This window comes from Salvia splendens, chromosome 17, assembly GCF_004379255.2.
Source record: "Salvia splendens isolate huo1 chromosome 17, SspV2, whole genome shotgun sequence".
In the NCBI taxonomy this organism is placed as follows: domain Eukaryota; kingdom Viridiplantae; phylum Streptophyta; class Magnoliopsida; order Lamiales; family Lamiaceae; genus Salvia; species Salvia splendens.
Window position 1 is genome coordinate 23,695,126 of NC_056048.1, and position 15,058 is coordinate 23,710,183.

At 39.0% G+C, this 15,058-nt stretch overlaps 1 protein-coding gene across 1 annotated transcript; it reads left to right on the forward strand.

Annotated features, from left to right (window-relative positions):
• Positions 1 to 1,970: 1,970 nt before the first annotated feature.
• On the forward strand, positions 1,971 to 14,247 carry LOC121774504 (zinc finger MYM-type protein 1-like). Its single transcript, XM_042171367.1, has 4 exons — positions 1,971 to 2,016; positions 2,070 to 2,123; positions 12,713 to 13,743; positions 13,840 to 14,247. The coding sequence occupies exons 1-4, from the start codon at positions 1,971 to 1,973 to the stop codon at positions 14,245 to 14,247; spliced, it is 1,539 nt and encodes a 512-aa protein (XP_042027301.1).
• Positions 14,248 to 15,058: the final 811 nt, after the last annotated feature.

Genomic DNA, 15,058 nt, shown 5'->3' on the forward strand with positions numbered 1-15,058 from the left:
GGTGCCCGACCCCTCCACTGGAATCAAATCTCCACTTGTAGTTATATGATTTTGTGATTCCACCCAGGTTGTTAAAATCAGTTTTAAACGGAGTCATAGTATCAATAGCCCCACAGTAAAAAATCCATCCCCTATTAGTACACTCTAGGGGTGAGCAAAAAAACCGGAAACCGAATATCCGAACCGAACCAAACCGAAATTTTGAAATTCGGTTCGGTTTTTTCGATTTTTCGGTTCGGTTCGGTTTTAAAAATAAAAAAAAATCGGTTTTTCGGTTCGGTTCGGTTCGGGCTAAGAAAAAAATCGAAAACCCGAAAAACCGAATTATATATATATTCTATTAATTTAATATATTATATTATATATAATATATATTCTTTTAATATATTCTACTATATAATAAAATACACATATATAAATATATATTTATATTATATTTATTTTTTTCAGGTTTTTCGATTTTTTTCTGGTTTTTCGGTTTTGTTCGGGTTTTTCGGTTTTTTAAGTTCGGTTTTCGGTTTTTCGGTTTCGGTTTCGGTTTTTCGGTATTTCGGGTTCGGTTCGGTTTGAATTTTGAACTAAATTCGGTTTTTCGGTTTTGGTTCGGTTTTGACAAAAAACCGAACCGAAACCCGAATGCACACCCCTAGTACTCCCAGCCTCGTTTTTAACATGGAGTGCAGCGGAAAACTGTTCTAGTGGTGCAAAGGGGTTTTTTGACTCAAATATACTCAGCCTAGGGGTCAATTCACGTTTTTCAAGACTCTGGGGTTCAAATTCTAATTTCTGGAAGTCTGGGGGTCGGATATTCATATAATGGGATAACATTTGGGATTTAAGAATATTGGAGGATTGAAAAGCAAAAAATGAATTAAGGTTTGGTTTATAACCAAACCCTCTACCTCCACTGCAGTCCATCCCCCTTTGAGAGGGTTCTCCTGTCGCGGCTCCTTCGGTCATCATCTCCGTTCTCTCGGCCAAATTTTCGGCACCCCGCACGCTGCTCCCACTGGGATTGCGTTCCCCGCCGGTTGACCCTCTGTTCCCGGCTGCGATTTGGCGCGGCTGTCCTGCTCCGTCAGCGACGGCGAGCTTTGCCATCGCCTCTCTCACTTTCTGCCTTTCTTCCCACCATTCAGGGTATCCTACCCTCTGAAAGCATGTTTCCCGAGTGTGTTTTTGTTTCCCGCAATGGGAACACCACAGTTTGGATATGTCGGGGCGATTTCCCGGTCGGTTGGTAGTGGTGGGGCGCTGAGGCGGTCAGCTCCGTTGCGGTGGACGACTGCTCTGGGCGGCGAGACCAAGCCCGATTTCCCCAAGTGATGAGTTCCCGATGTTATCGCCGGTGGTATCTACGGTGGGCAGAGGCGATGCCGGTGGCATGATTTGACGTCGAGCCGCCTCCGTCTTTACCCACCCGTAGGCCGATTCAACTTATGGGTAGGGATCTTCCATGAGGATATCCCGTTTGATCGAATCATACTCACGATTGAGTCCGATCAGAAACTTAATCAGCCTCTTCTCATTTGAATGTTCTGTATTGGCTAACTCCTTTGTCGCAGCACGTAATGGGTTGCTTCTGGCAGCGATCGATGTTGATCCACGGCCCTTGGATCCTTCGGTAATATGTTTCCAAGTCCAGATTCCCCTGTTTTAACTCGATTGCCTTTTCTTCCAGGTCGTAAATCAGGTACTTGTTCGCCATGTTCTCGAATGTCACGGTGAGTCTTTCCCAGAGTGCTTTTGATGTCTGGTGATGAGCGAAATCGGCGATAATTTCGTTCTCGATGTTATCGACAATCCAGGAAAACACCACCAGATCGTCTTCTTCCCAGTCGTCGTATCCTTTGCTTCCTAGTGCAGGAGGGTCGTTTCTGATATGCGAATAGGCCCCTCGGCCTCCGATCTTGACTTTCATAAGTCTTTACCATAGTGGGTAATTTTTTCCATTGAGCTTGAATGCCACAATGACATTCTTGTTGTTCTTCAACTTCGTTGGCTTTTCTGGATCGTGTTTAGTGTCTTCGGTATCTGACATGATTTCTATTGATTTTTTTTGTTGGTAGGTTTTGATAGGAATTTGGTTTTCTGGCTTAATCTATGCCGTTCGGCCGGGATTGGTATTCGGGCGATGATGAGTTTTTTCTGAGCCCTAATCGGATTCGAAACTTGCTCTGATACTATGATAGAAATCTATGGGTTCCATCCTAAAACCAATTGGTGATAAGAGAAGAGGCCCATGAGACTTATATAGTGGATTAAGCTCTTTATGTACACCGATGTGAGATATTATTATATTCATTTTTGTGTTTCAATTGCCAACCGTTAATATTAATATATATGTTTCACACAAGGATATATAAAGTACAAAGTGACAAGATATGAGTACATAGGATTAGATACAAATATAGTTGTGGCTGTTGTCTTAAAGAGGAGTAGAGGACGCTGCATGGACCATCCTTTATGTAGATAGATACACATCAGACCACCCATAAAAGTGCATAATAGACACATCAAATAAGGATCCATCATATAGAAGACGGTCCTGATCAATTATCGAGAACACGAGTGATCACAAATACTCTCTCCGCGCAGTATTAGGAGTCTCATTTGAGTTAGGCATCAGTTTGAAGAAAATATAAAGGAAAGTGGATGAAAAAATAGAAGAACGTGGAACTCATTTTTATACATTAATTTTATAATAAAAAGTGAACTAAACTTGTTAGTCGAAGATGTGATCTACATACAATCTATAATAAAAATGAACCAAGATTCCAAATTGGACTAAAATAGCAACTGATTCTTAATAGCGACCCCAACAAAAAAGTGATATATTTGTGATTAAAAGGTAGTATTGTTATTAATACACATTTATGTTTTAAAATTCTCTAAAAATAACAATTTAAAAAAAAATTGACCGGGTTTGGGCGGCCTACACACGTATAGGATAGGACCACGATTGCTCACGAAGGCACTTTCCTCGATATGGGTACGAGATCATTATATTACTATATGTTACATATTTACACTATCTGGATTAACAACAAAATCGATTAAATTAATAATGCCCACTAGATTACTTTTTCATCTATTGCTTCATAATATCACGGCACTAAGAAAAATTATTATATATACATTCCTTAAGTTGACAATGCCATCTCCTAATGAACGCATTAACTCTTTCATTTTAGGATTTGCTCATTACTAACATTACAACTTTTCATTTTCTAATAGTAGTGTTCGACTTACTTTCCTTGCCTACTCCACGGTTGAGAAATTTGTCATTCATTGATGTTTCCACATCTCTAACTCATCATCCAGCAGGCTATATTCTCTTCGCTAGTTTCTGACCATTTTTAAATGACTTGTATAACATATAAAACAATGCAAGCAATTGTAATTGATAGAAGTAAACCCTAAATTCATTAAGGAAATCATGCTCATCCATATAAGTATCAATCCCCTAAACCTATAATCGCTCAAACAGACCCAAGCTAGATTAATACAATGAAACTCTACAAAAATAATTACCTAATTTTTGCAATAACCTTAACCCTTGCCATCTCAAATCCCAATTTCTATGCAACCGAAGCAGCTGGTTTCAGCATTGATCTGATTCACAGAGACTCCTTACAATCCCCCTCCCTCCTTTAACCCTTCGACCGCGTAGAAGCCGCTTTGCAACGATCATTCAACCGCGCCAAAACCCTAATCCCTACAGATCACTCCCCACAATCCCCCTCCGCCGAGACTGTCCCCGTCGACAGAGTATACCTAATGCGATTCGCCCTCGGTACCCACAAAGTCGAAACCCTAGCCGTTATGGATACAGGGAGCGACCTCACATGGATCCAATAAAATGTAAAAGACATGAATGAAAAAAGTTAGCGAAAATGTAAAAGACATGAATGAAAAAAGTTAGAGAAAAGTGAATCCTAATTTTATAGCAATAAAATGTTAGTGGAGTAAATTGATGGAATATACTTTATGATTCATTACCAAAAGAGGTATGATAAAAATGATATGAAACAATTAATAAAGAACAATCAAAATAGAACAATAAGAAGTATGTATACACATCTAATGCTAATTAATACTCGTTTCTACAATATTAATATTACATGTATATACATCTAACATTTACAAATCTAGAACAATATATTACATTGTATACATCTAAGGCCATCCGCGACGCGTCTCGTTGCTGTCTCTATCTCGTCTCGAAGAGACGAGACGGCAGTGAGACGGCGTTGCAGCCCTCCATCTCGGTCTCGTCTCGGCGGGCGTCTCGTCCCGAAGGGTGGGCTGGCGAGACGTCTCGCCACGCACCAGCGCCACTTGGCGCGCGCTGGCGCTAGGCGTGACGCCCACTCGCGGGCCACGCTGAAGCAATAAAAATTAAAACGGTAATGTTACAGTTTTTTACCGTTCAACGGTATTTTTTAATTTTTTTTCTTTTTTTACTTTATAAATACTCCTCTTTCATCCTCATTATACACACAAACACACATCTATTCTTCTCAAATCATCTCTCTTTCCTCTCCAATTTTCATCTCACCTCTCCAATTTTCGTCTCAAAATGTCCGGCGACGGAAACTCTAGCGGCTCCAGCGGCTATGACTTGAACACGTTTGGCGACTGAGGGCATGTACAATGTCTTGGGTGGTTCCGGTTCGTTGACGCCGGGCACCCAAGGCTCGTCGATGCCGGCGGCGTACCAACCACCCCATTTTGATGTGCATGCATACGTTCGTCCCTCCGCCCCGAGGTATTCGCAAGGATTATCCCAAATTAGGAAGAATTTTCTGGATGAACCCACTCCGGAAGGAGCACGAGGCGGTGGAAGCTCCGAGGGTCGCGCATTCGACGCTGTGGAGGAAGAGGAGGAGGAGAACGCGGAGGAGGAGGATATCGGTCGTCTTCTATACAGACACAAGGAGACGATGACTTTGTTCAACGCTTGGGTCAGCGTCTTGTACGATCCCATCGTCGGGAATCAACAAACCCGCAAGTGTTTTTGGGAAAAGGTCACCAACGCCTACAACGAGAACAAGCCGAAGGGGGCCCGCCGCTGCACTATGAAGATGCTCCGCAGTCATTTTGACCGAGTCGACAGAGATGTCAAAAAATTTTGCAGAATCTACAAGAATGAAGCTGCGAATTACCAAAGCGGAGCCAGTGGAGCCAACATTCTGAGAGCGGCTTTGCGAGTCTTTTTATACGACAACTGCAAAGAATTCAAACATGTCGATGTTTAGGAGGCGGTCAGAGACGTTGAAAGGTGGGCTGGCGGTGTCCAGTCCAACACGGGCTCGAGCTCGAAACGCACGAAGCCCATGGCGGGTGGCCAATACTCGTCTAGTGAGGGCGGGTCAGGCAACGCCTCACAAGAGTTTGCCTCACAAGAGGTTGAGGGCTTGGCCACCGATGCAGGGGGGTCCTCCCGTGGGCGCCGTCGGCAGCAAAGGACCAAGGCAGCGAAGGCGGCTAGAGGGAGGAGGGGCCGAGGCGAATCAAGCCAGGCGAGCTCGGGCTCGGTCTCGGGCTCGAACACCCTATTGTCCATGTACTTGACCGCCACGATGGCTGACACTTCCCACATGACGCCTCCCCAATATCAAGCTCATCTTGCCGAAATTGAGTTTATGGCAAGACAAATTGGTATTCCGCCTCCAGGTAGCTTGAGTGCACCGCCACCGCCTTCGGGGGATGATTCGCCGGCGGAGTAGTTTTTATAATTTCTATAAAATTATATTTTAAATTATGTAATTTTAATTTTTTTAGGATTTTAATTCTGTGTTTTTTTTTAAATTTTAAGTTGTAATTTTATGTTATTTAATGAAGTGTGTTTTTATTAATTGAATTTGTTGGAAATAAAAATAAAAAATTGAAATTGAATGAATAGTTAAGGGATGAGATGATTAAGAGATTGAAGGTTGCAGGTGTTGTTTCTTAGTTAAGAGATGGGATAAATATAAATAGTGAAGGATGAGACGGTTAAAGACGGATAAGAGACAGTGTTGCGGATGGACCAATGCTAATTAAGTCTACGTTCTACAATTTCTCCAATATTACGGGCATGTTCGCTGACCATTAAATGACCATAAATAGGGTCAAATGAGTGCATTTAATGTGGTTCGGTGTTCACCAGATGAAACGGGGTCGGCCTGCTAGAAACCCCTCGGCCCGCACTGTTGATCCATTTTTTGGTCATATATAATTCACAGTGGCATCGCAATATTTGATTTCTACTGTCATCCAGAATTGGACATGGATTTACAATTTTACCCTTCAAAATTTTGAATTCCCCTCTCTCACCAACATCAGCGTCATTTTGTACTTTTTTGCAATCGTGGATTCTCTCTCTCTACCTCCCACTCCACGGGCCCGTTGAAGAGGAGACGGTCGGCGAAATACCACCATCCTGACGACGTCGACATCTACCTCATCAGATCTAATTAGTCGGAAAAATATGGTTTGGACACATCTCTGTTGGGATCGTCGGAAAAATTCACACAATCGGTTGGGTCTCCTCCCTCTGTCATTTGCCATAATATCAAATCGGACTTTCTCACTCTCATCTATCCTTCTAATGTATCTATATATCTGGCATACAAAACGAACCGCCGAATTCCCACCTTTTCATCTTTCTCTCATCTCTTTCTCTTTCGTCGGAAAATTAAGAAATGCGGCTCATAAGAAAGGGAGAAATTGGATAATGAATTTCCAAACAATTGGGGATGGTTGCTGCGAAGATGTAGAAGGGAAGGGGAATTGCAATGGGGGCAATTAGTTGGGTAGATTTTTAGGTTTTATTTTAACTTTCTTGGTTATTTTTATTTTTATAAAAATGGAGGACAAGATGATCAAATGACAAGTATATGTCATGTCTACTGAAATTCATTTAAGGTTCACCTAGGCATGCACAAACCGAACCGGCGCGGCGGTTAACCGCCGGTTCGGGCACGCCGGTTCATGAACCGGAACCGGCGGTTTGAACTGTCCGGCGGTTGCCGGTTCCAACGGGCCGGTTCAGGGTCGAAGGTTTCGTGAACCGTGAACCGGCGGTTTGCCGGTTTGAACCGCCGGTTCAACGGTTCAAACTGCTATTTCCTGCATAGGGTTGTAGGGTTCAGGCACGGTTCAGAAAAACCGGCGGTTTCTGACAAAAACCGCCGGTTTTTGCCAGTTCCGGCAACTTTTCAGGCGTAGGCCATAGGGTGCAAGGTGTAGGCCTGCAAACCGGTCAGAAACTAGCGGTTTTCGGGCCAAAACCATGGACTGAACCGCCGGTTTGGGGTTGAATCGCCGGTTTAGGCGGTAAACCGCCGGTTTATGTAGAATTCAAAATTTGAATTTTTTTTATTTCTTCCAATTTTACTCCTATAAATACCCCACTTCCCCCTCATTTCTACTCACCTCATTCTTGTGTTAACAAGGATTTCCTTCTCTCAATCTCCATTTCTCTATTCTCTCCTCATTCTCTCTAATTGCTCAAGTTGTTTACTAGTTTCTACATTCTACTACTCACTCTCACTAGTATATTTGTTATTGTGCTCGTAATTTACCACCTATTTCATACTCCATACTGTCCATACATATTTCATCCATACTACTTTACTTTCATTTATCAATAATTCAATATGTCTTCTTCTCGTAGTGGATCGGGCCGTGGTGATCGGGGCAAGGGTATTGCCCAAGATCAAAGTACTAGTCGTCCCTCAAAATCAAGGCGACCTAGTCGTCGAGAAATTATGGAAGAGGTTTCCCGAGTGCAGGCTGAACGCATGCAAGTAAGTAATGAAAAATGATTTGTCCAATTCATATTTCATAATTTCATAAAATTGAGTTCATAATTTTTTTTTCCGTTCATACTTATAACTTCAACTTATATAATATTTGTAGATAGAAGAAGATCATATGACCGCCTTGCTACTCGCTGAAATGCAACAAGGTGGGGGTAGGGGAGGTGGTTCCCAACAAGCTGACGAGTTCGACGTTGCTATATCGTCGGACTCGGACACCAACGAGGATAGATCTCATTCTCGTATTCCGTCTAGCACCGGCAGAAATGAGGAGATGCCTCCCCCTCCACCCACTAACAAGGCAAAAGCTTTGAAATCTGACATTTTTGTCAAACACTACAAGAAGGTCCCGGTGGTGATTCCAAGTCCTCATGATCCGACCTCTCAAGAAGAGACATCAGCGTTTCATGCTTACTGCAACTATTGCGATAAAGTGTACAAATTTGCAAGTGGTGGAGAATATGGCACCCTCCGTCGCCATTTGGTGACGAAGCATCCGGTAGAATGCGGCACTACCTCTACCCAAACCCAACTCAACTTCCAACCCAGCGGCTCGGGTTCGTCAGGTACGCCTCTGTTTAAATATGATCAAAAAATATTTTCTGATGTTATGACTAGATGGGCGGCAATAAAGCATTTTCCTATTAACGTTTATATTGACAAAAAATTTGAGGTTACTATGCAAAGTGGTTTGAACGTAGCAATCAAGAGAATTGGTAGAATGACCGTGCAACGATCTACCGTTCGACAATGTTTGGAGAAAAAGGTAGAATTATCACGTTATTTAGTTAGCTTGGGCCACAGAGTGAACATTTGCTCAGATGTGTGGACGGATTGTTTTAACCGCCATTCATACATGGGCATTACGGTTCACTTTGTGGACAATAGTTGGACTTTAAACAAGCGTTTAATAGGTTTTAGAGAATTTGAAAGTCCACACACTGCACCCGAAATTGCTTCTTTGATTATACAAGTTTTAAATGAGTTTCAATTATGCAACAAGATATTTTCTATCGGTTTTGATAATGCAACTGCCAACACCGCAAGTATTGGCGATTTGATTGCGGCTTGTGCACCGGTAATTGGAGGTAAGTATTTTCATCAAAGATGCATTTGTCATATTTTAAATTTATGTGTACAAGATGCGCTTGAATTATGGCAAAAGCAGGTTTCTCCTATTAGAACTGCGGTTAGATTAATCCATCAAAAGCCAGCTATTGGCAAAGCATGGAAGAAATATTGCCATCAAAAGAATGACAGGTATACGAATTTTACTATGGATGTGTCTCATAGATGGAATTCTACTTTGACACATAAAGATTATTTATTTGATTTTTTTAGAACCTATCCCGTTCATGATTTATATCTTTCGCATAGTTGTTGGGAACATAGTATGGCTTTATTTAAATTGTTTAAATATTTTAAAAATGGTACTGTTGAATTGTCGGGTGTTTATTATTGCACTGCTGTTCGTGTTTTAGAGCATTGCATGTACATATCCCTTGGTTTTAAAACTGTAATGAAAAATGCTTCCTCTTCACCTGAGTTAATGTGTGTTTTATATTATATGATTGAAAAATGACTTAAGTATTTCACTGAGATTCCAACCGTGTTTTTGATTGCAAAGGTATTGGATCCAAAATGGAAATTAGTCGTTACCTCTAGGATTTTAGATTTTTATTATAACAATTTGAGTTCAATTGATCTTGGCCCCCTTCAAGCAATCCAATATGATACCAGTGACGAATTTGGAGTAGACCTCTCAGAAACCTTTCAAATAACCCTCCCGGACCGATCCATTATCCAACAAACCTTCGAGTTTAACTTGCGCGCTCTCTACACCGAATATGAAACCAAGTATAACAACACCCACCAAGTCAGAAGACCCCCCCTCCTCCACAACATAACTATGGCTTTGCATTTCAAGCCGATTATGATGACCCCGACGCGCAATCCCAACTAGCCGACCTATACAACTACAGCACCGACGGAAGGTCCTCAGGTATGGTAAGTGAATTGGATTTATATTTCGATTCACTCTTTTCATTTGGTGATGAAGGTCCTACTCCTCCCGCCCAAATCGACGTCCTCGATTGGTGGGGAACCCACGAGAAAGATTTTCCCATCCTTGCTTCAATGGCCAAGGAGATTTTTTCTGTTCCGGCTTCCACTGTCGCCGTCAAGTCCGCTTTTAGTGTTGGCTCGCGTGTGTTGGATGAATCAAGAAGTAAGCTCTCGGCGAAAAATATGGAAGCCGTGATGTTACTTGATGATTGGGCAAAGCCGACGTCAGAGAACAAGAAAATGATTGGGGTGATCGTCAGGAGGGATCACAAGATGAATTCATCGGGGATGAATCGTAGGCCAACCATCAATCGCCGGCGGCCAAGCCAAATAGGTAAGTAAGGTAAGAGAACTACGTGGGCCTTGATTCCCTAATGCAAATGAGCATTGGGGATACGTAGGCACCTCAACTTAAATTTTAAATTTAAGTTGAACTCAATTCCTTTTTCCTTTATTTCTTTTTTTCCCATTTGTACCTATTTTAAACACATGCAAATACAATTATATAATTGTATTTGTATATACTCAAGTCGACGAAATAGATTTCTCTATACGGCTAAATCCGGGAAACTTTTGACAATTCTACTATAATTGTTGATTGTTATACTAAACTCAACATTTAAAGTTGAATTGCTAAATGTGTCCTTAATTTAGTTATGTAGAAAGATCTCATTCGCCGATTAAGAGTATATATACTTACAAGTTTTTTTATAAGAACTTCTACGTCGTTTTTGTCATTTATAAATTGAAATTAGCTTCGTTGTTTACTAGTAGTCTCGTTTGTATTTAAATTTTTGTTTAAGACTTCAAGACCTCAAGGTTTTTTTATTTGTAATTGTTGTAAACGTGTAATTTCAATAAAATTGCAACTTTAATTGTATTTTTTAAAATTTTATTTACGCACATTTCATACATAAACAAATAAATATAATGCACAAAAAATGTTTACAGTAAAATGAATCGACATAAATAAAGTGAATAAACGAAGAAATGTTTACAGTAAAATAATCGACACAATTACACAAAGCAAGGAACACTAAAAAAATGTGAGAATTTATATATTTGCGTGTTCGTATATACTTAGTTAGTTTAGCTTCAATGTGTATAACTTTGAATTTTCGATTGAAGACTGAACGAGAGAGAATTGCTTCCGACGCTAGCTATAATAACCGCTTATTATTGGAGCCGTAACAACTTTGAAAAGTGAAATGTAATTTAATTAAAATTGAATATTTGAAAAATGCAAAAAAAAATTAAAATTAAAAATCGACGAACCGCCCATTCGTGCCCGGAACCGCTGGTTCAGGCCGAAAACCGGCGATTTTGAACCGCCGAGTAAACCGCCGGTTTTTTAAACCGGAACCGCCGGGACCCTTGGCGGGCCGGTTCCGGTTCAAGCATATCTTGAACCGTGAACCGCCGGTTCATGAACCGGAACCGGCGGTTCAGAACCGTTGTGACTTGTGCATGCCTAGGTTTTCACCAAACACCACAAATTAAATACGGGTTGGTGGGGCCACCCACATTTAATTCTAGCCGGTCATCTAATGCTGACTAATTCTACATTTTATTAGCAACTCAGAATGGTGGCGATAACATTTTCGATTTATTATACTCAAGTTGAGAGTATTTAGCTTTTATTACCTAGGTCGATTCAGCTTAAATGCGCAGATTGATCCGAATAGCTATCTAATTTTTTGTGGGTTAAAATTGAAATATTTTACTTTGGTAATTTCCATTCCAGTGTCAACAATTCAAAAATGATTGGCCAAAAATCCAATGCATTTGCAATTATTGCATTTCTTTCAATTTTTTGTAATTTGTTCCACACTTTATTGATAGTTTTAGTAAAATAAAATAAATCTTTAATATTATATCTAATATATGTATATATGCCTTGTATTTTTATTAAATTAATATACTAATAGATAAACGATTTGAAAATTCACAAGAAATATATTTGGAATTCTAAAGATGTTTTAAAATTTATTGAAATGTATTTATATTTTATTTTGATTTACAGATCTTAAATTAGGTTATTTAAAATGTCAAAGTCCATTATAACTTATTCTTAGGTTAAATTATTTGCCAACTTTATCACTTCATTGAGTTCATTCTTATCAGATGTCAAGTTTTTGTAATTTTTAAACTAATAGTAATATCTTGTCATGTTTAAATTTCACTTTTATCAGATGTCACTTTTATTAGTACTATTAGACATTGGATGGATCAGGGGCGGACACACGTACAAAGAGGGTAGGGCTGGAGCCCTTACCCAATTTTTTTTTATTTTCTACTTTCAAAATTTTTAAAATTTTAAAAAATTCTGTTAAGCCCTTATCAAAATAGTGCTACTGAAGAACAAATTATTTTGGATGCATAATTGTATGGGGCTGAAAATTAAAGAAAGGAAAAGTTAAAATTTGCTGAGGAAATATAACAATGGCGTTGGAGATTGGAGAAGCCTAAGGAAGAAGAAGAGGATTTTTATACATAAATTAATAAAAGTAAAAGTCAGATGGGCCCACTTTAAATGCTTTGACAGGGTGTGGTTACTTTTTAAACTTGAACACGTTTTTATTATTAAATTATAGTAAAATGAGTTTACAATTTACTTGGCCAACACCCCCACACGTTTTTAAGATTTTAAAAATTAAAAAGGAGAACAGAAGGGTTTCATTTTGAAGGTTACAGAGCGGCGATACAGAAACAATAGCATTTCGTGAAATTGGGGTTCAAGTCTTTTAAACTTTAGAGAAATTAATATTCAAATTCTTTACAAATTGTGAGGTAAGGAGTTTATTAAAGTTGTTAATTTTATATTCTATTTCTTGTTTCAGAGGTTACACTTGCCATAGTTAATGATATTGGAGATAAAGTTTTCACTCTTTTGGTTGATGAGGCTCGAGACGTTTCAATGAAGGAGCAGATGGGAGTTGTTTTAAGATATGTGAATAACGAAGGATATGTGATTGAGCGATTTATTGGAATCGTGCATGTAACTGACACTTCCTCTCATACTTTGAAATGTGCTATTGATGATTTATTGGTGAAGCATAATTTATCTCTATCTAAAGTGAGAGGGCAAGGATATGATGGAGCTTCTAATATGAGGGGTGAGTTTAATGGATTGAAATCCTTAATATTGCAAGAAAATCCATATGCCATGTATATTCATTGTTTCTCTCGTCAACTCCAACTAATTATTGTTGCGGCTGCCAAGGGTATTAGAGTTGTGAAGGATGTTTTTAGCTATGTCTCCATGATTGTGAATATGGTCGGGGCATCTTGTAAGAGAAAAGACCAACTTAGGCAGTTGCAACATGACAGATTAGTTGAACAACTTAATGATGGAGAAGTCATAAGTGGAAGAGGTAAAAATCAAGAAACTAGTTTGGTAAGGCCCGGAGATACTCGTTGGGGCTCACATTACTTTACATTGCTTCGTCTATGCTCTATGTGGTCTTCGGTTGAGAAAGTGTTGGAAGTTGTACGTGACGATGCTATTCTCCATGATAACCGAAGTACCACTGAAGGATTGATTGAAAGGATGGATAACTATGAGTTTGTTTTCACTTTGCATTTGATGAAACATTTATTGGGAATAACCAATGAATTATCCATTGCCTTGCAAAAGAAAGATCAAAATATTATTCAAGCCATATCATTGATCCAAAGTGTGAAACATCAGTTGCAAAGTTTTAGAGAGAATGGATGGGAAGACATACATGATCAAGCAACAAAGTTTTGTGAATTGCATAATATTTCACAAGTTGATATGGATGAAATTATACCACGCCGTGGTTATAAGAAGTATGGAGCAGAGTTGATCACGAATTTGCATCATTATCGTGTAGAGATTTTTAATCAGGTATTATAATATTCCTATTCATGTCTTCTATATATATATATATATATATATATATATATATATCATAATTTATGTTATTGTGGTTGCAATGTCAAGGTGGTTGATTTAACTATACAAGAGATGGATAATCGATTTTCTGAAGCTAGCACCGAGTTGCTAGGATGCATATCATGTCTTGATCCAATAAATTCTTTCTCTCGATTCAATGATGATCAAGTAATCCGTCTTGCTACTTTATATCACGAGGACTTCTCTGCAATTGATTGTTCACAGCTTCCACTTCAACTTAGTAATTTTATTGCTAATGTACGATGTGATCCTCAATTTGCTGCCTTAAGCAACTTAGGAGACGTTGCTACGGAAATGGTCAAAAGTGGTAAACATTTGGTTTTTCCGTTGGTTTATCGGATTATTGAGTTGGCATTGGTTTTACATGTTGCTACTGCTTCTGTTGAGAGAGCATTTTCTGCAATGAAAAAATCTTGCAACGTTTTCAATCGATGAGAACACGTAGAATTCAGTTGCCATCGCTTTAGACGTAAAACCGCAACTATGACATGCTGTTTTTATTAGATATATTTTGGACTACTTCGTATTAAATATATATGCATTTTATAGTTTTTGCGGTTTTTATATTATATTATATTATATATATATATATATATATATATATATATATATATATATATATATATATATATATGTTATGTTTACGTGAAGTCCAGCCCTTACAGTCAATTTTTTCTGCGTCCGCCCCTGGGATGGATCATGCACCTCTCATTAAATTTCAAAAAATTAATTCTAGCTTTGATTAGCTTTGGCTAGCCTGAAACTCATTTAGGTTAAGACTAAAATTTTTTAACGCATTTGCAGCCGCTTGACAACTGTATACTTGGTTTTAGAAATGCTTCAAAAAAATAGATTAGATTAGATTAGAAGGGATAAATATAAGATATGCATACTTTCTAAGTTCATTGCCTTTGTGCTCTCATCTCAAGGCCAAGCAACAAGAGAGAACATAATGTTGTGCCTAGGATGGAACACTATGCCTTGCATAGTTGATCTTATTCTATGTCATGGTCTGGAACACTATGCTAATATTTGTGAAAAAATTTCATTCATGCGCACTAACATATGTTTCAAGTTGACTTGCAAGCTCATGCAGAGTAACTTTCGAATCAAATGCAGAAAATAAATCTCTAGGATCGAAACACGTCATGCGTAAAAGTAAATATGTGCTGACTTCATCAAAAGATTCAAAACATCCTTTCCGAACATATGAACTTATGAGTAAATGAAACAACTCTCGCAAAAG